Source organism: Camelus ferus, chromosome 21 (genome assembly GCF_009834535.1).
Source record: "Camelus ferus isolate YT-003-E chromosome 21, BCGSAC_Cfer_1.0, whole genome shotgun sequence".
NCBI classification, from domain to species: domain Eukaryota; kingdom Metazoa; phylum Chordata; class Mammalia; order Artiodactyla; family Camelidae; genus Camelus; species Camelus ferus.
Window position 1 is genome coordinate 19,397,575 of NC_045716.1, and position 27,543 is coordinate 19,425,117.

General features: G+C 49.4%; 1 protein-coding gene across 2 annotated transcripts in view; it reads right to left on the minus strand.

The window, feature by feature from the left end:
• CADM3 (cell adhesion molecule 3) overlaps nucleotides 1–25,701 on the minus strand; it is a 31,027-nt gene extending 5,326 nt beyond the window's left edge. Inside the window, exons 1-8 of one of the 2 annotated variants that reach the window (XM_032463958.1) lie at nucleotides 25,443–25,701; nucleotides 7,808–7,909; nucleotides 5,430–5,570; nucleotides 4,783–4,935; nucleotides 3,943–4,080; nucleotides 3,415–3,585; nucleotides 1,117–1,207; nucleotides 488–657 (exon numbers count right to left, since the gene is read on the minus strand). In XM_032463958.1, the coding sequence (XP_032319849.1) occupies nucleotides 488–657; nucleotides 1,117–1,207; nucleotides 3,415–3,585; nucleotides 3,943–4,080; nucleotides 4,783–4,935; nucleotides 5,430–5,570; nucleotides 7,808–7,909; nucleotides 25,443–25,524 (1,048 nt within the window). In that variant the 5' untranslated portion in view covers nucleotides 25,525–25,701. The remainder of the gene's footprint in view (nucleotides 1–487; nucleotides 658–1,116; nucleotides 1,208–3,414; nucleotides 3,586–3,942; nucleotides 4,081–4,782; nucleotides 4,936–5,429; nucleotides 5,571–7,807; nucleotides 7,910–25,442) is intronic. The other variant, XM_032463959.1, reaches the window with a different exon arrangement.
• Nucleotides 25,702–27,543: the final 1,842 nt, after the last annotated feature.

Below are 27,543 nucleotides of genomic sequence, written 5' to 3' on the forward strand. Positions count from 1 at the left end.
ATCTGAGGAAAAGTCTGACTGTCTCTCAGCATAGCACCGACTTATCTGTTTCCCCCTGGACTCGGTACAGTGTGCCCGAGGTCGGCAGGGGAGGGAAGGACAGCCGCACGCAGCTCATGCTCCTCACAGCAGAGGCCTCTCTGAGAGCAGCGTGGTGTAGGGGAGATGCACCTACACTCACACTTGAGCGGCTCTGGGCACCCCCCCCCCAGCCAAGAAGCATGATCTTTGTTGCCAGGGGAGCGCAGGGATGGGAGGACGGTGTCATCAGGTCCCTGCTGCTGCATAAAGGCAGATGGAGAGCCCACCTTCCCACTGGTTTTCCTGACTCCGCATTCTGTAGCCAATGGCCGTGGGGCCCTAGTCCTCGGGCCCCCTGGTGGTGGCTGCGGTGCCTTTAGTCCACTCGCAAGTGTGGTCTGGGGATGCTGTGTAAGCTGGCAGAGAGGAGGAGGGGGGTCTCTGGAGGAGAGCTTGGCGGGCTCACCGTTAACATTGAGGGTGTAGTAGGCCTTGTAGCTGCCCATGTTGCTGGTGGCCGTGCAGCGGTAGGTGCCGCTGTCACTCTTGTTGAGGAAGGGGAAGATTAGGGCGCTGTCCTGCGTCATCTTTAGGGGCGGCACGCTGCCCTCCTTCTCCCACAGGTACTGCTGGGGGCTGTTGAGGCAGAGAAATCCCAAGTGTCAGGAGAGAGTCAGCCAGGGAGCTAACAGAGGACAAAACAAACAAACAAAAAAACCCAACAAAAACCCACAGAGGCCAAAACTGGGAGCAGGGAGGTCAAGGACAGTTGGGTGAAGGCTCCAGAAGTTACAGGGGCCAGAGACACTGAGCTGCTCTGAGGCAGGGGGAGGGTGACCCCTTGGGGTTCAATCTGGGGACAAGGGAGATTTCCGAGCTTGTATCTTACTGTGACTCAGTTCCTTATGGGAACCCCAGGGGCTGAGCCGGGGGCGGCCCCTCCCCACTTCTGCTGCTTTGCAGGAGAAACGAGCAGGGGAGGGGCGATGTTAGTGTCGGGGAGAGCGAGGGGCTGAGACAACACAGGTGGGGAGACTTCAGGTGAAGTCTTGGTCTGTAGACATGGGTCAGAGGCCAAGAAATGGATCTTCTTACAGGGGGTTGCCTCGGCCCTCACAGTGTAGCAACAGCTTCTGGCCCTCGCGAGGATGGGGAGGGTCCGGCCTGATCTTCGCCGTCGGTGTGTCTGTGGAGAAGGAGATGGTGTCCGTGTGAAACTCCTCCACCACGCAGGACAGCGCCTCCATCTCTAAATCACCCTGCTACACATCACGGCATCCACGCCCAAAGGCCTAGAAGCCCAAGGGGCTGTGGACAGCAGCTGGAACTAACACTGCACATCGACTACACTTCAATAAAAAATAAGAATTAAAAAAAAAAAAAAAAGGCTGTGAACAAAGGACCCCCCCCCCCACCTCTGTGAGCAAAGACCACTGTTGCTATTGGACGTGTGAGGGAGCTGTCCCACAGCCTTGCAGAGCTAGGATCATGGAAGGTCTGACCTTGCCCAGGACCCAAGGGATGTCTTAACAGAGACCTGAGAAGGGGGATCACTGGATCATCTGTGCATAGCACACAAATGGGACTTAATACATATTTCCGACTGAACAAATCAACCTGGATCATTGATTGAGCTCACAACCTCTCCATCCTCTCTGCAAGGGAGCCTAAATGGGATGAAATGCTTGAACGCAAAACATCATTTTTACTGGTCAGTCCAAAAATAAAGTGAGAGCTTTGGAACAGTGAGAGACGGGGGTGGTGGTGGTCATATTTTGGCTGCAAAAAGGCACTGACACAATATAGATGGGCTCTGTGAAGGTATAATGACATCTGCCTCCGACGCCAAAGGGCCGCTTAGGAGGCTGGGTCCAGATGGCCGCACAGAACAATACAGCCAGATGCCGGTTCAGAACAACAGATAAAGAGGCCGCCCTTCCCCTAAGGATAGAGCTAACCTTAACAACCAGTTAGTGAACGTGTTTCAGCCAAATCAGACAGGACAAAGAGAATCAGGCCAGGTGAGAGAATGGCGGTTCCCGGGTCCTGCAGCCATAGAAATGTCTGGCATGGCGCCTGGAGTTTGTCGACTGACTGCTGATCATAGCTGGGCCAAGAGGGTCCCTGGAGAGTGGCTCCCAGATGGCCTGGAACCTAACAGAGAAGTCTTCGGGGGCTCAGACAGGGAAGACAGGCTCAGGACAAGGAGCCGGCGGCCAGGGGTCTCATGCTCAGAACTAGTAATCAGAGAAAAACTACAGCAATGGAGAACTTTGACGTTGACAAAGCTCTTCCATATACATGGTTTCATGTATCCTCCTGAAAATTCTCTGAAACAATAAGCAGGGGCCACTGAGAGATTCAAGGCTTTGGTGAAAGTAACCCAACCACTAAGTAGGGACCCTGCAGCTAGGACCCAGGTTGCCTGTTTCCAGATCGAGAGTCTGCTAAACGGACAGTGACGCCCCTCCCAAGCCGACTTCATGTTCAAGTTTCGGCAATGGGTCCAGCAACTGATTTAAATAGCACTGAAGTCAGGCCTGGATCTTCCATATGAAAGAGGTTAAGGGTTTTCATTATTTTAGAAAAACACCCAGCCTTTAGATGAGTTAGGACAGGCAATGTGTTTATAACTCATCACCTTCCGCCTTCTGTCCTGTATTTTCTTTTCCCCCTGACGTCTCCACTCAGAAAAGTTCTTTTTAAAAATGTCTGAGTTTCCTCAGGTGAGGAGGGCTGTTTGCTGTCCCCACTCAAGGCAGATTTCAGCGAGGGGATGAGGATTCTTGGGGAAGATGAGAGTAGTGATTGTGATGGTGGCCATTTCACGTCAGAATCCCAAGAAAAACCATAGAGCTGGGGCAGATCGGGGGGTACTAGAGGGAAAAATCTGGGAATGATGATGCCAGAGAGATTGTATTTTCCTAGCAGAATATATATATTTTTAAATTTTTTTGTAGGGGTAGGTAATTCATTTTATTTAGTTATTTATTTTAATGGAGGTACTGGGGATTGAACCCAGGACCTCGTGCATGCTAAGCATGCGCTCTACCACTGAGCTGTACCCTCCCCCTGTAAATAGTTTTATTGGAACACGAGGTGGGGTGGGGGTGGGGAAGGCTCATTTGTTTACATGTGAACTGTGGCTGCTTTCCCGCAGCAGCAGCAGAGTGAAGTAGCTGAGATAGGGACTTTAGGGCCGTCAAAGCCTACAGTGTTTACTAGTGAGCCCTTCACAGAAGAAGTTTACTGACCTTTGGCCTAGTCCTGGCACCTCTTGTCTTTAAAAAATATATATTTTTAAAATTTTTTTTCCTATTCACTTATCTGTGCCTGTGTTTCCCCCCCCCCATCTCACAGCAGACCCTCTCCCCCCACAAGCCCAGGACATACACAAGACTTCGATGCGCTGAGAGGTGGACCTGTCAGCCCCCTTTAGAGACTCATGGTTCACAGAGCACACAATGTCCGCCCCGTCATCCTCCCGGGTGACCTGGAAGGTCACCGAGCTGCTCACGGTGAAGGTTTTGCCGTTGGGATCCTCCTGTATCCGGGTTGGCTCTCCTGGGAGCAGAAACAGACACGCGCGTAGACGCAGAGTGGGCCCTCACACGCAGAGAGTGTGGGCCCCACGGCAGACGTGCAGATGGCGAGTCTCAACTCAGACTTAGAAAGTTGTGAAATGGATATGAATACACACAGGGAGAATGGAGGCCCTGACGCGCGCACACACACACACACACACACACACACACACACACACACACACACTCACGAGTGTACACAGACTATCTGTCACGGTCTTTCTCCCTCTAACCATGCCTTATGTGTGTGTACACAGACATAGACACATGTGCCCCTCTCTCCCCCCTGCTGCCCCAGCACCCCCTCCCCGGCATCCCCAAAGCAGGAGGAACTTACCGTGGAGCTCTTGGTCACCTTTCCTCCAGGTGAGCTGGGCTGCAGGTTTGCTCCCAGAAGACTGACAGTTTAGGGTGGTAGTGTCCTTTTCCCGTAACGATGACTTGTAGCCAGAGATGATGGGCTTCTGTGGGATTCCTGCCACGGGTGGGGGGTGGCGAGCATGGGAGGGAGAGGCACCGTGAGGGCATCCCTCAGCTCTCCCTGCTGAGACGGACTCTCTTGGGGGTCAGGATATCTGGGTTCTAGTTTGGTTTATGATGGGCAGAAGGCTAGAGAAATGATCATCCTCTTTGACCTCCTCCCTGAGGACCAGGAGGGAAGATGCAGTGGGGGAGCTATGAGAATGGGAGATTTACCATACCTGAGACATGATACAAGACCCAACACCCTGAAGCACAACAGAGTGGCCACAGACATAGGGTGAGGCTCAGGGAAGGAAGGAAGGAAATTGAAATGTAGGATCAAGGTGAGAGCATGCAGGTGGCCGGGGTACTGGCCTTGGAAATGGTAACCATACACTGCACACCCTTCTCACGCTTCCCTCTCACAATCTTGGGAGGCAGATGGAATAGACACTATCATCCTTTTGTTACAGGCTAGAAAATTCAGGCTCAAAGAGAGTCAGAGATTTGATTTGACCCAGAACAAACAGTAAGCAGAGGAGAAAACATTTCACCCCAGTGCTCTCTGCAGTTTGTTCTACTGCAAAGGAAACAAAAGCTGAACTTTCCAGAAATGCTGGGAGACCGGCCCTGCTCTAGGCTGCTTCAGGGCCCCCTCGGAGAGATCTGTCTGTAAGGAAGCATGCGGCGGAGACCTGGGGCTTGGGAGCCTCACCGAGCACGGTGACGAGGGACTTGGCAGTTCTGACGGGCATGGTGAAGATGGAGCAGGTGTATTCGCCCTCATCCGCCAGGGCCACGTTGCTGATGCTGATGCTGAGCTCGTGGGGCGTGGATCGAACCAGCTGGATCCGATTATCTCGAAGGGCTGAGGGAAATCGGGAGAATTGGAAGCAGGGCTTTTACTGGCGCCTTTCATCTTTATCTTCCAATCCCAGGCCAGCTTCTTGGGAAGAAGGGCCTGGTGTGGTTTGGGGCAGGGGAAAAAAAACTGCTCCTGAGTTTGAATGGTTTAGGTGATTCAGTCACCTTCCTGGGCCACAGGGGGCTCAGCAGTCTCCAAGATGCTCAAAAAGTAGGCTGGGCTTCCTTGGGAGACACATGGGGCAACACTGACATGAGCTGTCTCTTAGGGCTCCTGTGGGGTGAATCACTCCAGGACCCCACAAGACCGCGCATGGCCTAGGTTAGAGCCACGATAATGAAGTTTCTCTGGAACCTGCTGAGGATCCCGTGGCCTGCTGCTTCCCCAAACAGCACCCACCCACGTTTCTCAGCCCCTGGACGATACAGACATCTCCCCTCGGCTCTGCAGCCCCCTTCCCCAGCCCCCATGCAGAGAAACAGCTCATGGGACCCTACCTCTCTTCTCCCCAAAGTAGAGAGTCTGCTGGGCAGGGTTAGACCACTGCAGGGAGGAATCCTCATGGTCTTTGACTTGGCACTTGAGCACCACGGTGCCACCAGCCACCACTGTCTCATCAGATGTCCAGGGCTGACTGTCTGCAGGCGTAGAAGAGTGTTAGTTTCTGCCCCTCCACCCACTTCTGGGCCAAAGTCCACTTCATCTAATTCAGACCATCCAAGGCCCATGTCTCTGTATTCTCTCAATGCATCATGGGGGAAGGAATAGAGGTGGGGGTGGGGGAAAGCAGAGGGAGACAGAACTTTCTCTTGCTTCCAATACGAAAAAAAAAAAAAAAAAAAGCCAGTCACTCGTTGAATGTTTGCTGAATGAACTGACAGGTCCACAAACATTTAGAAGGCACCCCGGATCTACAGGTACCACTCCACATGTTTCTTTTCTGATAGAGTTCTACCGTTCACCTTTGAAAACACACATCTGTCATTCTATGTTTTGTCTTCCTGCCACCACCTGCATATGACAGCAAGGACAGGAGAAGGGTTGTGACTAATAGTCCCCCAACTGAAAGAGAGGAAAAGGCTAAGCCAGCCCTTGGGTTGGACATTCATTTACACAAGAGGTAGTGGAGGAAACTGCAAAACAGACAAACAAACAAAAAAAGATTAAAAAAAAAAAAAAAGACCCCAAAACGTTTGGACCCAGACTTTTCAATTTCTCCAACAATAACTTCCTTTTGATCCTCAGCTCAATGAACGTACTTCTTCCAGGAGCAGTACGACCTGCCTCCCAAATCAACACCAACCCAAATCACCATCCTGATGTTATTTGAAAGAATAGCAGGTTAACGTTTTCTCCGTGATGTGGTGGAAATCTGGTTTCTAATCCCGCTCTGCTTAGTCAAGTTACATAAAATAAGGACCAAGAAGGTATCGTACAGATGCACCATTTGAATCCCAAAGCTGCCTTCTGGGGACACCCAGGTATGAGCCCCTCAGACTGTGGGACACTTGCCTTCTCCACCCAGTTTTGTCCCATGTTCCCCACAGCACGGCTTCTGATTCCCAAGACTGATTCCCTCATCTTCAGGACTGACTCTCTGGGGCCCAACAGCACTGACCTCCGCAGAACTAACATAAACAACACCTTCCAGCTCTGCTGCCTGCATCCACCCACCAAATTCCTTCTGTGGTGCTCAGTTACTTAACCAGCATTGTCCTCTCTGAATGGGAAACCAAGAAATGTACTTCCTATGTCCCCTGAGCCATTTAAAACAATCCCCACGCTCCCCATGGCACCAACCCTACGCCTGCCCTATCTGTTTATTCCTTCTTTCTTGGTCATCAGAACTCCATTTCCAAGAAATATTCAATGAGCGCTCCCAGCTTAGAAGGGGCCCTGAGGGGTGAAGGTGGCGTGGGCTGGGGTTGACACGCTTGAGCGTGGCTGTCTCCAAATTGTAGCAGATAGCCTGACCGCTAGTTTAAGTGTATAGAATCATAAACATTAGAGCTGATGGGGATCTCAGGGATCATGGAATCCAATGCCCTCATTTCACAGATGAAGACAGTGAGGCAATGGAGGTGAAGTGATTGCCTAAGATCATTCTACTGGTCGGTGATTCTAGTGGGGACCAGAATCCTCCTGACGCTCAATACAGTGCTCTTCTCACTGGAATGCACTTCGGGTGAATCATCTAACTTCAGAATTAAAACTCTGACTTTGAAGTTAGTGAGCCAGAGACTGAGCTGCTAAGCAAATTTGAAAGTGATATATTCCTTAAATATCTCAATGAAAGGTTTAGGATAAACAAGTTTCTATTGTATAGTACACAAGATTCAATATCTTGTAGTAACCTATAATGAAAAAGAATATGAAAAGGAATATATATATGTATATATGTATGTCTGAAACATGATGCTATACACCAGAAATGGACACATGGTAAACTGACTATACTTCAACAGATAAATAAATTAATTAAAAAAGAAAGGTTTAGGGAATCTTTTTAGCCATATACCAGTCTTTGACTAGTAATCCCACTGCCCCTGGTTCCTTCTGAAGAATTCTACCCTGATTGTGTCTTTCCAAAGAACCTCTTTATTCTGAGTAATACACTCTTCCTGGAACCATTTTATTTTCAGAAAAAGGTGTACGGGACACAGAGATCGCTGTACTGGAGTAAGGGAAGGAGGAGTAGGTGCTGGAGAAGTTGGCGGTGTAGCACTAAGTACTAAGATGTCAAATGGTAAGGAGGACGAGTTGTGTGGTAATGAGGGGAGTGAGAACACAGGGTGTAGGCAACATGAGTGGGAGGTGGCGTGAAGATGGCTGAGGGTGCTGAGGGACATTGCGATGAGGGGGCCTGGATTCTCACCTTGACTGGCCAGCATGTCAGGGCTGCTCCAGACTGTGGAGCTGATGGCCTCGTCCAGTGGAGCCAGAGTTCCCAGCTCCAAATTCTGCTCCTGCCAGTAGCCTGGGGAGAGAGTCTCCATCAAGGATGAGCCCTACATATATGCTGTTACAGTTTGGGGATGGGGAAAAGGATTGGACCCTATGAAAAGGAGGCTCACCAGGACACCTAAGAGAAGGTGGCTTTCTCATAAAAGGGAGAAATCAACTAGAGCCCTGAAAAAGGAAGTGAACTCCTCCTTCTAAGGGGTGAATTAAAGGAGGATGCTAAGCTTCATCAGACAATCATATGATGTTCGAGCCAACAGAAATCTTAAGGATCATCTGGTCCAGTTCTCCCAGTTCACAGATGAGAACAATGAAGCCCACAAGGGTTAAAAGTGACTTGGTGAAGGTCATACAGAAACAAGAAGGATCATCAAAGACTTTTCATTCCTGATCCAGGTTCTTTCTGCTACACCGTATTACCTACTAAAATAACGACAGGTTTAATACTGAAAAAATACTTTCCCATTTAATCCTTTTAATAAATCTGTTAAATAAGTACCGGTCGTATTATCACCTATGCATTGCAGAGCGGAAACGGGGAAATGCCTTGTCCAAGGTCATGCAAATAGAAGAACAAAGGCGGGAAAATAAATGCCTGATTCCAAATCCAAAGCTCTATTTATTTCAAGGTGACAAGCCTACCACCGAAGACACAGACCACAGTTAGGGTTGAAAGTTGCCCCGCGCCTTCCCAGATTGTTACCTTCTACTGGTACTCAAATTCTCAAGTTTTCCTCCTCCACCCTCAGCCTCACTCACTGTATCACTGACTCTACTCCCTGCTCGATCACCAAAAAAACAAACAAAACCCGCCCAAGGCCTGCATTACTGCCTCTCTTCCTACTAGGTGGCCCCTAAACCCTTTTGTGAAGTACTGTGTAGTTGTCAGATGGCCTCTTTTCCCAACTCCACCTGAGAGGCGGAGGGACAAAGAAACCCGCCACGAGAATCTTTTCAGGGTCTCCCGTCGTAGCTCAGAAGTAGCCAATCACGTGTGCAAAATTCAGTGACGTCATCGGCTGCTGAGCAGAGTCCGGAGCTGCTCCTCGTCCCGGGCCGGGAGTCCCGGCAGAACTTCGCCTCAGGTCCCTGCGCGCCGGCTCCGAGCTAGCGAGGGAGGGCGGCTGCGAGAGGAAAGGACGAGAAGGGGACCGAGGGGGCTGGGTAGAGGAGGTGGGGAGGGTAGCGGGTGGCAGGGGTGAAAGACTGAAAAGTGAAGTGGGGCAGGGGTTTAGGGTCCAAGAGAAGAAAGGGGACGAGGGAGAGAATTGCCGAGTCACAGAGAAGGAGGGGTGAGGGAGGGGAGAGAGTGGGGGAGGGGGCAGGGAGGCCGGGGAAGGAGAGGGAGGTGGCGGGAGGGACGGGGAGTTTGAGAGTCCCGGTCTCGGCGCAGGGCTCTAAGAGAGCTGCAAAGGCTCACTGGCATCCCAGGAGATGCCTCCCCTCTCCACTGTTGCTCCTCTTCCAGGAGGTTTGAGAAGTGACTGTTCGCGAACAGGAGACGCTCTAATGCCCAAATGGGGAGACGCAGTAAAGCAGAGGAAGCCAGACTATCTGTAACAGGTAGAAGTAAGCAGGAAAGGGAACAAGGGAAGTATTGAAGAAGAGAGGGAAGAAAGATGGGAATGGGAGCAGGAAGGGCGGCCAGGATGAGGACAGGGGCGCTCAGATCCAACAGAGACTCTCCCTGGGGGCAGGCGCGCGCCCTGCTGCTTTCCGTGGACTGCAAGGATGGAGGCAACCGGAAGTTGGTGAGTGTCTCGTAGTATTTTCAGGTCGTGTGTTTGTGGGTGCTTCAAGGCACAATGGAAAGCCAAATTGGTTGTGCGAAAGCTTGGGATGGTGGAAGGACAGGGAGAAGCCAGAGCAGTGCTTAGCCCCACGGTGTTGGTACCCATGCACAAAGTAAGCACTAAATAGACCTTTGCTCAAAGGAGAAAATAGCTATCTTGTACGTCGGCATAGGGCTTTCGGTTTGCAGAGTGGATTTTCAACTATGAATTCATTTAATGTCAAAACAACCTTGAGAGAGAAGCACCGGATAGAATCACTTTTAGAGCTGAGATTTAGAGAGGTTCAGTGACTTACCTAAAGGCACACAAATACACCTCTCCAGGATCCTTTCTCTCGCTGGTGGTACTCTCAAAGCTTTTTCAGCAGCGCGTGTTTCTTACAGCATTTCAGCCCTTTGTACTGCAATTTCCTTGTTTAGTTATCAGCCTCCCCATCTAAACTTTGAGTTGCTGAAGAGCAGGAGTCTCTCCTTGTTAATCTTAGCCCTTAGCCCACAGTGGACTCTCAGTGCATTTAATTGGCTCTAGTAATTCATTCAGTCTCAACTGGCACTGTGCTCTGTCCATTCTTACTCGGGCAGAGCAGGTATCCTGTCCATACAGCACGGATCTAGTCTTTACTCTCCTGCTCGCTCTTTCCTCTGTGCTGTTTTCTGCATTCCCCTTAGTTGCTTTTCTCCTTGCTTACAATTCCTTTCATCCCTGCCCTCCTCCTGCATTTGGCTGGCATTTTTTTTTTCCTGCATAAGATGAATGAGTGAAATGATAATGTAGGTCATTCAAACTGTACTGAATTGTTTACATGAGGGGACTGATAACTAAACACATGATCTCCGATAAACGGCATATTGGGGATATGCTTGATATATTGTTTCCATCGGTTTACAGGAAACTCATGCTGGTTTGCTGTGTCTGAAGAAACTGGTTAAGAAATAGCCCGATTTTCTTTTCCTGCTGGGGGTGGTATTTTTCCCTCTAATTCTGCAAAGTACTTTTAAGCTCATGTCTGCTCTTGAGAGCTGCCTGCTAACATGCTTGAAACTTTTCTTGCTGTTTTTATAAAATTGTACGACTGGAATGATAAACCCTGAATGGCCACTCCTCTGGGAACAGATGAGTGGTTATTATATTATTAACAGAAACATGGACAAGTGGCAGAAATTATAACCTGGATCGCTAAATCCTTGTTCTTTAGATTTAGGTCACGCTAATTGTTTATGACATCAGCATAAATTCCCTGAGTGGATTCCAACTGGAAAGGAAAACTTATGTGGGGCTCTGAAAAGGTGGCATGCATTTTGCAGTGTCAACAGTGACAGATCTGCTTGGGCAGGGTCATTGGAAGGGAATGCAGACTTTGAGACCACAAGCCCATCAGTAAGGGGAGGCCCTGGTAACTCAGCCAAATGGGTCATTATTGCTTCCCTGCTTGGGAACCTTCACTGACTTCCCATTGTCTGCAGATAATGTCCAGATTTGTTACCCTGGCTTACAAGATCCCGTACAGTCTGACGCCAGTAGACTTTCAGCTTTGTCTTTTCTTTACATTGCTCACCCCATATCCCAGACACATGATGTTGTTTGGAATTCTTTCTGTAAACCCTTTGCTTTCCTGCTCATAGCTCCCTGCGCCATCATGCCCTTGACCCATCTTCACATAGCTGAGCCCTATCCATCCATAAAGCCTACTTTTTGTGGCAGTTCCTTCAAGGAGTCGTCTTCCCTGGTTGTCTCAGATAGAAATAGTTTCTGATTTTTTTTTTTTTTTTGAGTTATAACACTTTATCTGCTTTTCTTAACTTATGCATCACTCTCTACTTTGGACTGCAAGTTTGGCTTCCCTCCTAAATTATAAGATTCTGCACGTAGGGTTGATATCTGATTCACCTCTGTCTCTGGTACTGGCCTTAATACAGCATACTGCACATAGGAGGTAATAAATATTTATTTAATAAATGAATCAAAGATGTGAAGCATCTTCAATTGTGAGAACCATGTCCAGCTTCTGCCAGGGAAGAGGAACTAGCAAACCAAACAGAATAGGAAGAAACAAGCCAAGGAAGAGGGTAGACCATCCAGAGGCTGAAGCTCTGGAAGTCTACAAGCTGGTGGGAATCTGTATTTATTGATTACCTTTCATGTGTCAAGATCCAAGCTAGATGCTCTGTATTCATTATTCCAGAATAACCCTTGTAATAGGTATTGTTATACATGTATGAAGGATGAGTTAACTAAGACACAGAGACTCAGACTCAGAAGTTACGTAACTTATCCGTATGATGGATCCAATAAGTGTTGAATTGAGACAGCCTTTAAACTTAGGTTTCTCTGACCACACAGCCCTGACTTTCTGCACATCTTCACTACACTGCCTCCCACAGGCAGAAACATGTGTTTTGGGTGTGTGGTTGGGGCTGGGGCAGAGGTTCTAGAGGGAAAGGTTCCTTCCTGCGTTGCTGGCCAGGGGTTGCTCACCTAAACAATATTCACAACACTCTCTTGCAATATGTAACAAGTTGGAAATGGGTGCTTGTGGTGGTGGTGGTGTGATTTGTACCCACTGAGTTACATTTTTAGTTGGATTTCTTAATGCATCTTCATCTATACCTTTGCGGGCTATTTTGTGCACCCCAAAGAACCTTACAACTTGGGATTCTTCAGTTAACCAAGCAAAAGCAGCATCTGGGTAAAACTCACAGAGTCCCCTCAACATTTCCATAGCACGCTAGCCCCTTAGGCTAAAAACTTAGGATCGACTTTTTGTCTGCTCTCTTAGTTTATGCCCGTGGGCTCCAGGACCTTCAGGACTCCCAGTATTTTAAAGGACAAAGTGGCCCTTTCACCTGCCGATTTCCCTCTGATTGGTTGTTCACGTTAAGAGTAGCAGAGGTGGAACTGGAGACTTACCAATGTGCCACTTTAAAGCCCACACTGGCACCTGCGGCTCAGCTCTTCACCCTAGTACAAGACCTCACACGTAGTAAGTCAGTGCTCAATAAATATTTATTGAATACATGAACGAGTAACTCAAATGAATAAAAATGTATTATGTCTCCAATGTAAGTAATGCTAGCAGGGAAGTCTACATGCCAGTGTAACCCCCAGTTGCTTGGTGTATGTACCTTCCCTGCTCTGTTTTGGGGATCTATATTGCCTTTGCCTTAGGGTCACAGGTGCACATTTGGGATGGTGGGACAAGGGGACAGAGCTCCCTCCTGCGTAACCGCTGCTGGCCTTGCCATGCTGGGGTCCAGAGCTCCACTTCCCAGACTGTAGAGAACACCAGCTCCCTGAGTAGGAGTTGATGGTGATGGTGGTGGTGATTATGATGACTCAGCACTTCTCTGACTCCAGAGTTAAAAATACTCTTTGTCCCAGCCTACTTGTTATTCCTCACGACTACCATGACAGGTGGGTGGAGGAGTGTTATCTCCAGGGGAAAAACACACTGGGGGCTGTGGCCCAGAATGCTGAAGGGACCCACTTTTAGAATGGTTCGCCCACCCCCACTGCCGGGCTCCCTGGCCAGGTGATCTCACTCGGATTCTTCCCTGACCCTAGCTGCGTAGTGAGCTCCTGTGTGTGTTTGGATCACGCTTCGAAGACAAGGGCCGTGGCCAAATTGGAATTAGAACTCAGCCCTGGGAGCTTTCCTTCATGACCACAGTCACTTTTTTTTTCTTCAACAGTGAATGTTTTTAAAAAACAAAAACAATACAAAACAAAACAAAAACTAACAACAAAAAATCAGTGAGTGTCTGATTCTCCATTTGGAGGCAAGTGGACCAGTGCCACCTGAGGCCTGATTCCAGCGGTTACTCCAAGACTGGGTGGGGGTCACTTCGACCCAAGAGACTTCAGAGCACAGCACCCTGATCAAAAAGGACTCTCTTTAATCTTTGCCTGCAGAGCTCTTGGGCTGCCAGGACTTAACGCTACTTCTCCTGAGGTCACTGTGGTGTTCCCTGGTCTGAGACACTGAGAGCATGAGTGTCAGGGATACTCTCTCACTGCCTGCTCTACATTCCTTTCCAACTTTGTCCTCCCCTGAGTTCCCAGTCTCCTTCTGTCCCCAGTGTCACAGCGCAGCCAGGCGGAAGAAAGCTGGGGCCATAAGGGGTAAGAGTTACCCCATCACCTGGGCTCGCCTGTCTTTTCAGGTGCACTTCTTGCCTTTCCGTTGCTCCTCGGGGAGGCCTCTGTCCCCTCACAGGCAGCAAGATCTCCTAAAGGATCTCCTTGCTGAGCTCAGATATGCTCCAGCTCACATCCACTTCAGAACCTCAGAGCTCAGTCACGCTTCGGCTGCCTGCCTCCCTGAACCGGGCCTTCTCTCCAGCTCACTGCCCCCTCCACCCTCTTTCTGGCTGGGCTGCTGAGCCCTCGCTCCTCCTTGTTCCCCACATCCATTATTTCTGCTGCTGTCTGGTTCTTCCTCCTGCAGTCTTGTTTATCCACTTTCCCTCTGGTTCCCAACAGTCTCTTGGGCCTGAAGACACTACTCTCTGGGTGTGGCTTTACCCTCCCAGGAGACACACAGGCTGTGAGGGAAAGTGCCTGGTGACTAGGGTGGGGAAGGGAATCTTCACTGTAACAAGTCCCTGCTACACTGCTGAGCACTGTAGCTTGGTAGAGCGAGGCCAGGAGATCCGATTTATAGAACCAGGGATCCTATTCTGTTAGATGATCCAAGACATTTAGGTTTGGAAGGGATGGATCTGGGCTCAGACAGGTTTATTGTCGCGTGTTGGCGCACACCTTTTGGTTCCATCCTAAGCAGCTGTTGGAAATGAAAGGCTTTTGTTTCCTAGGCTTGGAATGGTGTGGGGTTTAGCTTTTCCAGGCTGAGTGAGAAGGAGGGACTCTTCAAGGTAGCTGGCTAGCTTGCCTGTGGTGGGTGTGAGGGTGGGGTTAAAACAAAAAGCATATCCTGGTGTTAACTCCTTTTTCACTGAAAAAAAAAAGTTATTCCAAATGTTTTCCCATATCCAAATTTTTAAAAAAGTATCAAATTTTAAGGTGTCGTAAGTAAACTATACCTGATATATTTGCTAAAACCCTGCAATCAATTTGCATGTCTGGTCACTGTATCTGGTCACTCTACTGACCTCCAACGGGCAGAGATGGTTTCCTAAGATCTTTTTGAGTCTCCCAGAGGATGGAACTGATGTCCTTTCTAACCCCCTGTTACCAAAGTTCAGTTATTCCTCTCCTTCTCTCTCTGCACCTCATCCTTCCCAAAATCTTTTCCGTCTATAATTCTTGGAACTGTAGAATTTTAGAGTTGACAAGAATCCTAAGTAGCACCTAGTGGAAACTTCCCATTTTAAAGATGACGAGCCAAGACCCAGAGAGGGTTAGAAACTTAAGCATGGTCACACAGGCAGCAAGTGGGGGCGGTGGTTATGACCCGAGTCTTCTGTTCTCACTGTCATTTGATAGCAGGGCTGTGAACTAGCTAATCTGAAAGCTAAGTTGCCATTTAGTGTGATTTTACTTCCAGTGACAGCCACTCTTCCTGCTCCCCATCTCCCTGTGGATTGTAGTGAGGAACCCCAGGGCCCTGCACCTCAAAGGAAGTCACTCTTCTAAACACTGGGCAGGTCAGAGAAGTTGGATGAGATGAGGAAGGAGTCTCCAAAGATGCGAAGAATGGCATCTTCACAAACGTCCAGGTCTTCCTGGAAGATTCAAGTTCTCACAAAAGAGGAGGCCAAGTGGCAAAAGCCACTTCCATGCCCTTAGGAGTTAAAAAGGGTGATTATGAGGACAGGCCAGGTGCACGTGTGCGTGCTCGTGTCTGCGTGATGGAGAGCTGGAGGATGCTAACCTGATTGGGAAGTGGGAGACAGAGGCTAGAAGAGACAAAAAAGCAGAGGAGCATGTCCTATTCTTGAGCTACTGAGGGAAAAAATCTGGAGGCAGAAGTGGGCTTGCAGTAGGCTGAGGGGGGGGGGGCCGGGAGACTTAGTTAAGATTCTGAGGAGCAGAGACTGGGAAGTGGGTGGCAGAGAAGGAGGTGGGGACAGCTGTTGCTTTGATTTGCTGTTGAGTCAGTGTTCTCGGTGCATTAGCTCTGGGAGGGAGCCCTGGGCTGGCCCCCAACGAAAACAAGCCCCTCTGTAGCCAGTAATTTGTTGTAGCAAGACTGCCACTGAGAGACAGGAAGGAAGGGTATCTGATCCTGAAAGACCCCCTTCCTAGCCTTAGCTGCTGCCTTCTAGGACTAGGCTGTGTGCTGTAGATAAGCGTCTGTGTTCTGTACTAAGGGGCTGGGTGGGGGCGATGAGACAGAGCAGACAGGATGGCTGGCTAAGAGGTGCTGGGAGAACAGGTTCCGTGCAGGGCTTTGACCTTCATCAGTCATTTCTCAAGTAAGCCCCTACGGCTGGGCACAAAATCACTCCAGCTGATGACAGCCCTGAGCCATTTTAGCCTCTTACCCCCATCTCCTCATTCCCTTCCCACCACGCTCACACATACTCAGAGATCAGGACAGGGATTGCCTGGGGTCTGCATTCTCATGCAATAGAGAGTCAGGAGGCCAGACTTGGAACTCTTACGTGTTCCTTGAACCAAGTGCAGGCACTGTCTTACCCTTTCCCTAAATTTACCCTGCTGCTTTCACACACAGGTACTAGAACTGGGGGGAAGTACCACCCCATCTTAGGAAAGAAAGTACTTGGAAAAGGAATACAGAGTCAGTATAGAGTAAATGAAAGCATAATTCAGTTTAGCTCTTTGGAAAATTCGTTTAGCTGTGAGAGAACAGGGCCTAGGGATGGGCAGGAGAGCCCAGGGACACCGGAGAGGAGGAAAGAATAGATTCCCGGAGGATGAGCCATGTCCGACCAGGTTCCGAAGCCTTGCTCCTACCCTCCAGGGCCTCAGAAACTGTTTGAGCCCGTGGGTGAATTCCCTTTCTCAACAGGCTCTTTTTACTCCCCTTTGCTCTTTTCATGCTGCAGTTTAGATATTTCAGACTGATGGTCTGGTGTGGTAAGATAACAATGCTGTGAAAAAGTTTAATTTGTTAGAAGTCAGGCAAGGAAGCATTCATCTCTGCTGGTTCTGATTTTACTGACTTGTTTTTATGGTTTCCCTCCACAAGGTGATCAGAGTCAGGGTGTGGAGGACAGGTTCAGGGCCATGATGAGGAGCATCACTTGGAAAGAAGGGTGTTCTGCTCTCCACTGCCCACACTCCCCGGGGTTCCCCTCTTCCTCCAATCCCAGCTGAGATTTAGTCTCTTCCCTTCACTTTTCCCACCTAAAATGTATTTTTCAGAAAGTGGCACATTGTTCAATTAGCCTTACTTTGTGCCTTCCTGGGAATTTAACTCTCCTGTGAAACAGACGCATTCTTCCAAGTCTAAAGACCTCACAGTCCCCCCGAATGGCAAACAACTCTGTTCCAACCCAAAGATCTCCTCTTCTTAAACCTTCACTGAAAGTCTCTTCTTCAGTGTGGCTATACATTTGACTGGTTTTATTCCTTCAATACATATATTTTATTCTGTCAATACATATTACAACCTGGTTACTCACTTTTTCTCTTTCAGTATGTGACCCTAAACACACATGTGACACACTACAGTTTTCACTATTTGTATCTCTGTTTTCATTTTTTTTTCTGTCATAAACACAGCTTTTTCTTATGACCCAGATACAGAGCCCTTTTCACAAGCCCGTTATTAATCAGAACTCCTTACTTCCAGAAAACCATATGGTTTAAACTCAGATTCTCCCCAGAGCAGAATTCGGGCTCTCTCTCCTGCTCAAACTCCCCAGGAGAGGGCCAGAATCCTCTTCTCCCCAGGGCTGAGGCTCAGTCCATCTGTCACTGACACTGGACTCCAGGGCTTGGAAACCAGAAGAGAGTTGGCATTAAGCTGCAGTGGAGGATAAATGAAAATGTGTGAGGCCCATGGGCTTAGTGATGGTGGCTTTTATATTTGTTTGAGTTTATAGCATGGAGATTAGGGGAGGAAACATGTAATATGTGTTTGGAAATAGCTCATCCTTAAGAACTAGAGTAGGAACTAATAAGAACAAGTGAATGCAGTTGTCCCAGTGTTATGTTTGCACTTGCTGAGGGCCAAGTGATTAGGAGCAGATGGTAGAATGGGCCCATCATTTTAAAATAATGAAAGGACTTGGCCCCAGGCTCTTCTAAGGCTGACCTAGGCTATGCTAAGTCTCAAGTTACCCGCCATCGATGTACGTATTAGAGTCTTGCTGGGTTTCCAAGAAGTATAAGATATTTAAGTCAGCGACTCAATAAACCAGTTCACCTTCTGGAGCTTTTTACCCTGTCTGAGGCTTTGGCTGGAATTCTAGAATCCAAATTGGAAGCAAAGAGCCAGGTCCCAGAAGAGGGGAAATTAAACACAAGAAGCAAGGATCTGCATATTCCCAGTGAAATCTGGCATTGGACGAACTAGTCCTCCACTCTACCTTGCTAATATCTGGGACTATATGAAGGAGGTGGAGAGCTAAGTAATGGTTGGCTTAGAGATGAATGGCTATAATAATGGCCTTCATTTCTTTTTCTTTTTCTTTTTTTTCCTCCTAGGGTGAGGTGATGTGGCTGACCTTTCTGACCCTGAACTAGAAGTAAATGAGCCCAAGGTGCTTATAATTAGCAATCAATACACAATTAGTGTAGATCTAGCTGGGGTAAGGAAAAATAAATCCTTAAGAGAGAACAACATTTTCGTTCCTTATATTATGTAGCTTTCTTATCATTCTCCTGGAGGCCTCCAGGAGAAAGATGGAGAGAGATGGGAGGGTTAAAGAATCTCAGAGGTAAGAGCTCACATAGAAGAATGAGATGCATACTGCAAAAAGTGTTGGATCTGCATTAGAATCCTTTCAGAAACATTTCTGCTTTCTATGAGAACAGGGGGGCTCAGGGAGATGAGTAGATGGGAGATACTCCAGCTGTTACTATAACCCTAATTCTGTCTCGGTGAAGGCTCGCTCATGGAGATAAATCACTTCCATTACCTGTCCTTGAGGAATGAAGTTTCTCCTTGTTTCAAATAAGGAAATGGAAGAGGGGTCCTGGAAATTAATTCTGGAAGCCTGTCTCCCCAGCCTCACTCTGGTGTAGGTTATTCATAAGTATTAACTATTATATGAACTATTATGTGAAAACTGACATGGGGGGATCAGCACTTAGGGAAGAAAAGCTCTGTGTAGCTCTGACGTGAGGGGAGGAACAGGCTGTCTAGTCTTGGACTGGCAGGGGCTGAGCATTCTCGGCTCCTTGCCTCACTTGACACCATCAGCTTATTGGCAGATACCCCAAAAGAGGAGCAGAGTCCAGTTTAAAGATGCATCTCCTGAGTTTTGGCCAAGGACTTGGATTCTGGGATAGAATGGTTATACTTAAGGCCATTTTTTTCTGTACAAGATGGTTATAATGGTGAGGGACATGAGCCAGGGATTTGATATTTATTTTCTATGCCTCTCATATATTGAATTCCTCTGTTGTCTACTGATAACCCATCACTATGTATTGTCTTTACATTTATTGCTATGGCAGAGGGGAAAGGGACAGTAAGCACCATGACAGGACAATCAGACTTGGCCATCAGGCTCATGCTTATAAACTGAGTCGGTCTCGTTTTGCATTCCACATTCATAGGTGTATATGTAGTTATTGTGTGTGAGCAAAGCTGCCTCTGTCTAAACCATGAGTACTTGTATTCTGTTTTAAATTTATGAGTCCATGTACGGCAAAAGATTCCGTTCTTCTAAGGCCATTTGAGGTGACTCTAGGACCTAGTTTACTGAACATTGCAAATAACACTTCTTTTCAACCTCAGAAGTATTTGCTCTTTCTGTCCCCTTCCTACAGGTGATTAGGTGGTTCTGAGGACTCTCCAGATCTGTATCTCCAGATCTTGTTCCCCTCTTTCTGGTGGATCAGGTCAGGGGTCATAGCCAAGATCATATGTGTATTTGTGGTTGCGGGAGGAAGATTCCAACCCTGTTCTGAGGGCTGCAGTGTGGAGAGCAAAGAGATTATGAAGATTGGAGGGAGAGCAGGACCACGGAGAGCAGCAACAAGAGCCTGGAGTGTCCCTGTCAGGGGCTAGCACCATGGAGAGCTCAAAGCACCTGTAGTTTGTTCCACAAAGAACAGGGGAACCAGCATGGTGGGTTAAGGCAACCAGCTCTCAAACACTCATATGGAAACGCAGACATCAAGGCTTCTGTGAGGATCATGCCACAACCATCACTTGCTCTAAAAGGCCTCCTGAAGTGCTCTGTTTGAGCCTGCCACACACACAACCAAGAGATTGTGCTAAAAAGTGAGGACCACCACCAGACTGAGTTTGTCAACACGAGCCTCGGTCATTATGAAAATTACCCAACTATTAGTGGTACTGGAGGGGGTTTAGATTTGCTACAACCAATTATGAATGAAATTAAGAGTATCCTTTAGTGTGGGAAACAGTGCCACAGAGTCTTTGTCCCCTCAGAGACACTAGGCATGAGGAAGCTAAAGCGTGCATTCCAATCAGGTAGGGTATGAGAGGTAACAGTCAGAGTGCTCCAAGGCACCCCAAATTGCTGTAAATAGTCCAACCTTTATCGTACATGGAAAAGCAGAATGGATTATGCCTCTTAAAAAAAAAGGTATTGTCCTCAGACTTAGAGGCCTCTGTGTTAGTTGGGAAATTTGGTCACTCTCTTTAGACTCAGGGAAATTTTGGTAAAGGGACAGACATTTCTCTCTTTCAGTACCTGTTGCTTCCATGAAGAATGTGTAGTTCTACTGGGCTTGTATTTTGTAAAAATCTCAGCAGCTTCATGTGCTCAAGACTCCTGAGAGCTTGGCTTCTCACTGCTGCAGTGGGTGAGTCTCCTTGGTGTAGCAGGGTTGGATTTTCCCTGGGGTTGTACCCCTAAGCTTCAGCTGGTTCTGACCCTGTAAAGAATCATGTCTACAGTGACTCCTAGAGGGAGAGGCAGGTCTTTGGCCCCTGAGACTTGTTCTTCTCTGTTTTACAATTACATGGAGTGCATGTTTGTAATTTGACTGAATTCTTAGAGACCTGAATCCTTTTCTGATGGCTTGCTTTTCCAGGCTCTTTTTATGATGGTTTGTTTCCCTCTGTCACTTAAAAGCATTCCCACAGGGATTGCTATTCTCAGAGTTTATGGATGGACCTCTAGGACATGACCTCATCCAGGAAACAAAATGTTCCAGTGCATGGACCTATAGCCAGTGATTAAACAGGAAACAGTAAATTTTAGCATGAAAAATGAAAGGAGAGGATATAATTACCAAAACTTTCTAATACCCTGGCATTCTATAGTCAGTAAGGAACTGATTCTGTCCATAGCTTGCTTTTGTGGAGAATCTGGGACCTAGATTACCATCCTCAAGTGAAATTCCATTATCGAGAAATAGGTGACAAAAAGGGGATTGTTGCACCGGTTCTGCTGGAATAGAAAATAGAAAATGACAGAGAATGTGACTAGCCATAGCCCCAGGGGTTTTATTTCTCTGATGATAACTGTGAGCACTTTTTTCCCTAGGTCATTTTTTTGTGTGTGTGAGACCTAAGGACACACAGCTTTTGATTCTATTGTACATATTATTTGGACGGCGAGAAAGTAGTAAGAGCAAAGGGTGCCAGAATCAGATCTGAGGATTTACAGAGCAGTGGCATAACTCCCCGGTCTGCTGTTTCAAAGTGACCAGAACACCAAAAAGATGCCATCTGTGGAATTTTATGGCTGCAGAACTATGAGTCATTCTCCAAGTGAATAGTGAATGTCTCCAACGAGGCACTCTTGAAATTAGATTTGGACCTCCTTTCTTCCTCAGTTGGAAGAGGAAAGAGAGAGAGAGAGAGAGAGCCGAAGGGTAGTGAGCTGTCTCATTTACTGTCAGTCTGGGGCAGAAGATTTCCAGCTGTATGTAGCAGAAACTCAGTTTGTGCCTTAAGGATTAGGGGGCACATAGGGGAAGCCAGGAAGGGGGAGGAGAGGGCTCCAAGTCTTACTTCACTGTTTCAGTAAGAGTAATTTTCCTTTGATCTGTTTTATTTATTTGACCAAGGAATTTCACATCTTTAAAAACAGAAGGGAGAAAACCACTGTCCTAGAAGACGCTGGTAAAACCAATAGTGCTGCCCAGCTCTGGGAGAGCTCAGGACAGAACCTTTGGCGTAACCACTAGGTGGGCAGCTGACACGCCACAGCGTGGGTGCCACATCAGACAGACTGGTTTTACATGGAATTAACGAGACTGCCTCACCAGTGTCTCTGACCGTCTCACCTTCTCTGTGCCAGAAAATGCACATGTCTGAAGGGAGAGCCTCTCCCTCTCAGGGGTTCCAGCTGCAGTGAGGAAGAGATTAGGAACAGAAACAGAACAGCTACAGCTGCAACTAAGAACAGAAACTGGATGGAGCAGGTCTGCCAAGCAGGTCCGTGGGCAGCTCTGGCGTGAATGCCTGCTGGACTTCTCTGGCACATTGGGCCTGAGCTCTACACTGGGCACCTGGCCAGGGGGCTGCAGAATGGATGGCAGTGGACAGAAGGTCATCGGGAAGGGAAAGATATTCATGTGTAAGGCAGCGCAGTACAAGGTTAAATTGCTATATCCTGGTCTAACGCAAAGTGAGGCTGCCCACCTGTCTGTCTCTGCACTCGATCAAAACTGAGAGTGCTGGAAATAACTTGAGAAGGGAGACTCCAAGGAAAGCTGGTCACAGTGTTGAATGTCGAGCTGCTCACCAGAGAGACAACCACAGGCTAGCATTAAGTTCACAGGCCTTGTATCCTCCGAACCTGGAATACCAACTCCTGCCAGTGCTAGTGAACTGTGAGAAGGAAGGGGCACGTGCCAAACTCTGAATGTCTACACGTTCCTGAGCCTCTAGCCACAGCACTAATGGCCAGGTTTGAATAACAGTTGTTTGCCTTTCTGCAACATCTCAGTCCCTGTTCAGCCTTATGACACCTAAAACATACATGCTGTACACCAGGGAGCTATGCACCCCAGCAGCACATGAAGTTGGTGTTCCTCATTTTAATGGAAATAGCCACTCTACCATACACCCTCGACCACCCCAGCATCAGTGTATTAGGATGTCCTGTCCTTAAACTTTCACACCACATCTCTCCTTGTTTTGGTCAAACACTACCAGGTAAGCTATGTACTGGCTAGCTCCCTGTCCTGGGGCCTCGGTCCCCAGTCAGAAGTACTAGACACACCTTCTGCATGATCCTGGACAGAATGGCCTTCAGTCACCATCTATGAGCATTAAATCTATGCACCTACTTCCCACATCAGAGCTGGCCCTTTTAGATCCAGAAACTAAGAAGTAGGATTAATTTAGATAGAAGATGGTATATGGTTGTGTTCTCTTGTACATCAGTGTACCCTGCGACATTGCACAGCAGACCAGGGTCCACTGGACAGATGTCTGGACAGTGTCTTGGACAGATGATGCTCTACAAGGAAAATGATGCTTGATTTCTTTCTTTCTCTGGAACAGATCCCCTCCCCATCCCCAAATTCTCAACCCCTCCTCTGGAAATTCTCCACTCCAAAGTTAGTGCCTTCCACTCTTCCCTCCAGCCACTGCTCTGAGACACAGATAGAAATATGAGGCTAGAGCCTTTCTCTTCCTCCCAACCTTAAGCCTGAGTAGGGGCTGGCCCCCAGATTAAGGACCAAGAAAGAACAGTGCTGTTGGTGAAGAAAGACTTGTCTAGTATACAGATTTACTCTGTTCTCCAGGGTTTATATCCTAGAGTTAAAGAGCTCACAGCTTTCTGGGAAGATTTCTTTCTGTTTAGGTCTCAGCCTGGTCCCATCAGTTCCCGTTGCAGAACAGGTGCAGTTTGGGTCCTGCTTGGCTCTCTTAAACACAGCTAGCAGGATGGGAAGGCCAGGGGCTGCAGCTGAACGTCAGCCTAGTAGAGGGTTGTTATTGTGCTACAGACACCCAGTAGCCTCTCCTTGCCTTGCACTTAGCCTGCCCTCCCTCAGGACTCTGCTGACCTCCTCAGTGAGTGGGGTCATCAGTACAGTCCTCTGGGGAAGGGGGACTCCACCTAGGAAAGAGGAGGGGCTGCTGTCTCCGTGGCGACTTGGGCAGGAACTCCCTTTGGGGAGTGATGATGGGTACAGGGTGGAAGGAGTCAGCCAGCCAGCTGTAGGGAGGGGATCCCTAGTGTCCCCATATCAGCAGAAGGTCCTTTATCATGATGAAGACAGGGATGGGGGAGAAGGTCACGCGAGATGGAGCAGTTATTCCTCCAGTACCCTGGCTCTTCTCCTGTTTCCTTCCGATGAAATTCTCTACATCATCCTCCCCAGTTTCAACCCCTCCCCTCTCCACCCCCGCCCCGCCCTGTGCCCATCCCTGCTGGCCACTGGGTCCATCGCCCAGGAGCCGCCTCCCCTTTCTCCTCCCCTGCGGTTCTTTCTGTTTTTCGTTGGCATCTGGCCGGGCATAGCCACCACCCTCCCCCTCACTCTCCCCATATCCCATGGCTCCGCAGAGGTCCCGGTCCCTCTTCCCCTCCCCCAGGCCAGCCCGCCTCTGATGGGGCGGAGGAGACAGGAGGATGCATTCCTTTAGTCCCTTCACAGCCTGCCCTGCCTCCTCCGGGGACCTGAGGCTCTGAGCTGTGGCTCGTTTCCTGGTCTCCTACAAACTGCCCCCTGTCACCCCATTAACCGTCAAGCAGCCTTTAAGAAAGCTGAGGTGCCCCCACGGCGCTGACCTACATAGCCCAGTCCAGGGCGGGAGGGGCTCTTCACCAAGTCCCCTCACCTCTAGCCCCGCCTCCTCTCTCCCCCGACTCTCCTCCGTCTCTTTACCAGTACAAACCCAAGAAGGTTTGAGTTCCAGACCGAAGCAAAGGGGGCTAGGCAAGCCACCCCACCTCAAATCTGGGAAAATCAATGCTTAGCCCAAGAAAGCTTTGGGCTTTCTATGCCGCCTCCTCCCCAAATATCTTCCTCCTTCTTTTTGCCCAGCCTCCCCCCACCGCCCCCACCATGTCCTCCGCTCCTGTCTGGGCTTCTTTTCCCAGCTTCTGCTACCGCTAGGGATATTGCCATCCCGGGGCCCTCTCCTCCCTGTGTTGTTGTTTTGCTACAAGGAGAAGCCCCCCTCCTCCTTGCCCACGCCCCCCTCAGCAGCCTCACCCAGGTCCCCTTCCCTGCCCACTCGGAGCTCCGCCGCGGGTGGGGGGGGGACGGGCGGGGGAGCAGAAATGTTTGCATACAGCAGTTTGGGGGATTGCACTGGCTACCCAGCCCCTCCAGACGCACATACACAAACACCCGACACACGCCCTGACTGAAACAGCGACAGATCTCACTCCGCCCCCAACACACACTGACACAGACATACACACAGATACTGACACAGAAACGCAGAACCAGACACCAACACAGACGCGCACACCCAGACACACACACACACGCGGACATCAACACATCCAGAGCCCGAGCTGCCGATAACAGACCCAAAGCCCGGGTGCACACGCAGACACACTCGACAGCGTACACGGAGGGGGCAAACCCGGCACACCCCACGATCCACAGAGACACGGATGCTCAGAGACAGACACAGGGGTGTTAGCAGCGACTGGCGACTTTAACCCCCGGTTCCAAACAAAGCCAACAGGCTCCCTCCGCCCCCGCCAACGGTCGGAGCCCCCGCCCCGGTCACTCCCCACCTCCCCTGGCGCCGCCCCCTCCCTCACTCACCGTCCTGGGAGAGGTTGGCCCCGCCGGGCGCCCAGCAGCAGGCGAAAAGCAGGAGCAGGGGCAGGGCGGAAGGGGCCCCCATCGCGCTTCCCGGCCGGCTCTCTGGCTGGGCGCTGGCGAGCCTGGGTCCCCAGGGGCTGGGGCTGGGGAGGGGGTCGACGACGACACTGGCCGAAAGGGCGCCCCCGAGCCGCTTCGGAGCCCGGGGCCGAGGCGGGGACCGGGAGGGAGCCGGCGCTGCTGCAGTCGCGGGGATTAAATAGGGCGCTCGGAGCAAACCATTCGCTTGGAGGTGGAGGGGGGGCTGACGGGGGGCTGGGCTGGTCGCGGGGGGGACAGGCTGCCGCATTCCCCACTACCCCCGCCTCCCGCACCCCCTCCGCGCCGTCGTGGTGCCTTCCGCCCTCTCCCCCGGGAGCTCCACCGGCCCGGCTCGTGTGTGGAGCGGAGGGAGCGAGCTGGCTCAGCAGTGGGACCCGGCGCCCACCCCTCTTAGGCCTGGGGTGGAGGGAGGGGAGTCGGGCAGGGCCCTGGGCCAGCTGGCGGGAGCAGCCACTGCAGGCCTGGGCAAGGGCGTGCCCACTTGCCCGAGGTCTTCCAGCCCCGCCCTTCCTCCTTTGGCAGGTGGGGATCCCCAGGAGTCCTGGGGTCCCCCTATCAACAGTGTGCCCAGGGACATCGCTGCAGTGGGTAACCAGTTATCCTAACTATTCTCCGGAACACTAACATCCTTAGTTCCTCTGACCCAAGAGCCCCTAGTTAACTGTCCAGCAACAATTTGTGGCCCCAGGCAATTTCCCCTGAAGAGCCTCTTCCAGCAAACCCCCAGGCCATGGAATCAACCTTTCCCTCAATCCCTTGTCAAATAAATTACTCCTCCCCGCCACCCCCGCCAAAGACAGTGATTTCACTTCAAACTCTGCCCAACAAAGCAGCCCACAAAGCAACTCACTGATCTTCCCTCTTAATCTCTACTCCCAGCTCTTATCCCCCAGTATTTTTTCTTCCTTCTTAATATTTCAGAGGATGTTGTCCCAACTTCTCACATTTTAGTAAGATTCCTGGGCAAACAGTCTGATCTGTAGACCCTCAGGAAGCTGCCCTATTAAGGACCAGTGCATCTGAGGCTAAGGTAGCTCTTGCCCCTGAGGCCAGAGAGATGAACGAAAGAGGCAGGATGTCTGTACTTGCTCTTGGCTCAAGAGTCCCAGGTCCCTGGGACTTGCTGTTGTTGGCTTGCTTTTGTTTTTGTGATTGAGGCTCTCTGAGTGAGTGCTGGGACGTCTCAGAAAGAGATCCTTCTGAGTCCATTTTGCTCAAACTTAGCTTTTGGGGATACATTTCTAAATTTTAGAATCTCTGAATCAAAAAATTTTACATGTGTAAGGATTCTTAGAAAATATTTGGTCCAACTCCTTCTTGCACAGGTGCAACTGAGATCCAACGGGTATGAACTGGTCTACTCAAGGTTATACTGACAGTTAACAGTGGAAAACACAAGTGTTGGCTAGGACATGAAACAATATAATTTTTAAAGTGCTGTCCAATCCCGTGAGGCTGATTTTTCCCTTGATGAGGGCTCTGGATGAATGTCTTCTAACTCGTGGACCAGCCCCCTCTCTGCACTGATGCCTCTGCCTCCCCATGCTAGTCTTTAATGTTTGGGTAATATTTCCTCTTCTCAGACAGGCTTTCCCAGATGTCTGTGATGGACTTAATGTCTCTGTCACCTAGTAACTCAAGGACAAGGACATGGAAAGTACTTTGTAATCAGGAAAGCTCTATGTAAATGTTAGTCACTGAGAGAGCAGCCAAGACAGGGTATTTTCCAGGAAGATCCTACAGGATAGTCAGAAAACTGCCCCACTGTTTTCCTCTCTCTGTTTGCAGAGTTTATCCATGGTTTCTGGGAGAGGAGCTCTGCCTCCCTCTTGAACATTTCCTGAGTGTCTGGGTCGTTATTAAGACTTATTTGCAAGACAGCTTTTGTCCACATTGGGCTGCCTGACTTCCCGCCTTGACGTATCTCAGTGACTCCAAACTGTTCTGCTGCCCTGGGCTTCTCTGCCTCCCTGGGGCTCCCTGACATCTTGAAATCTCT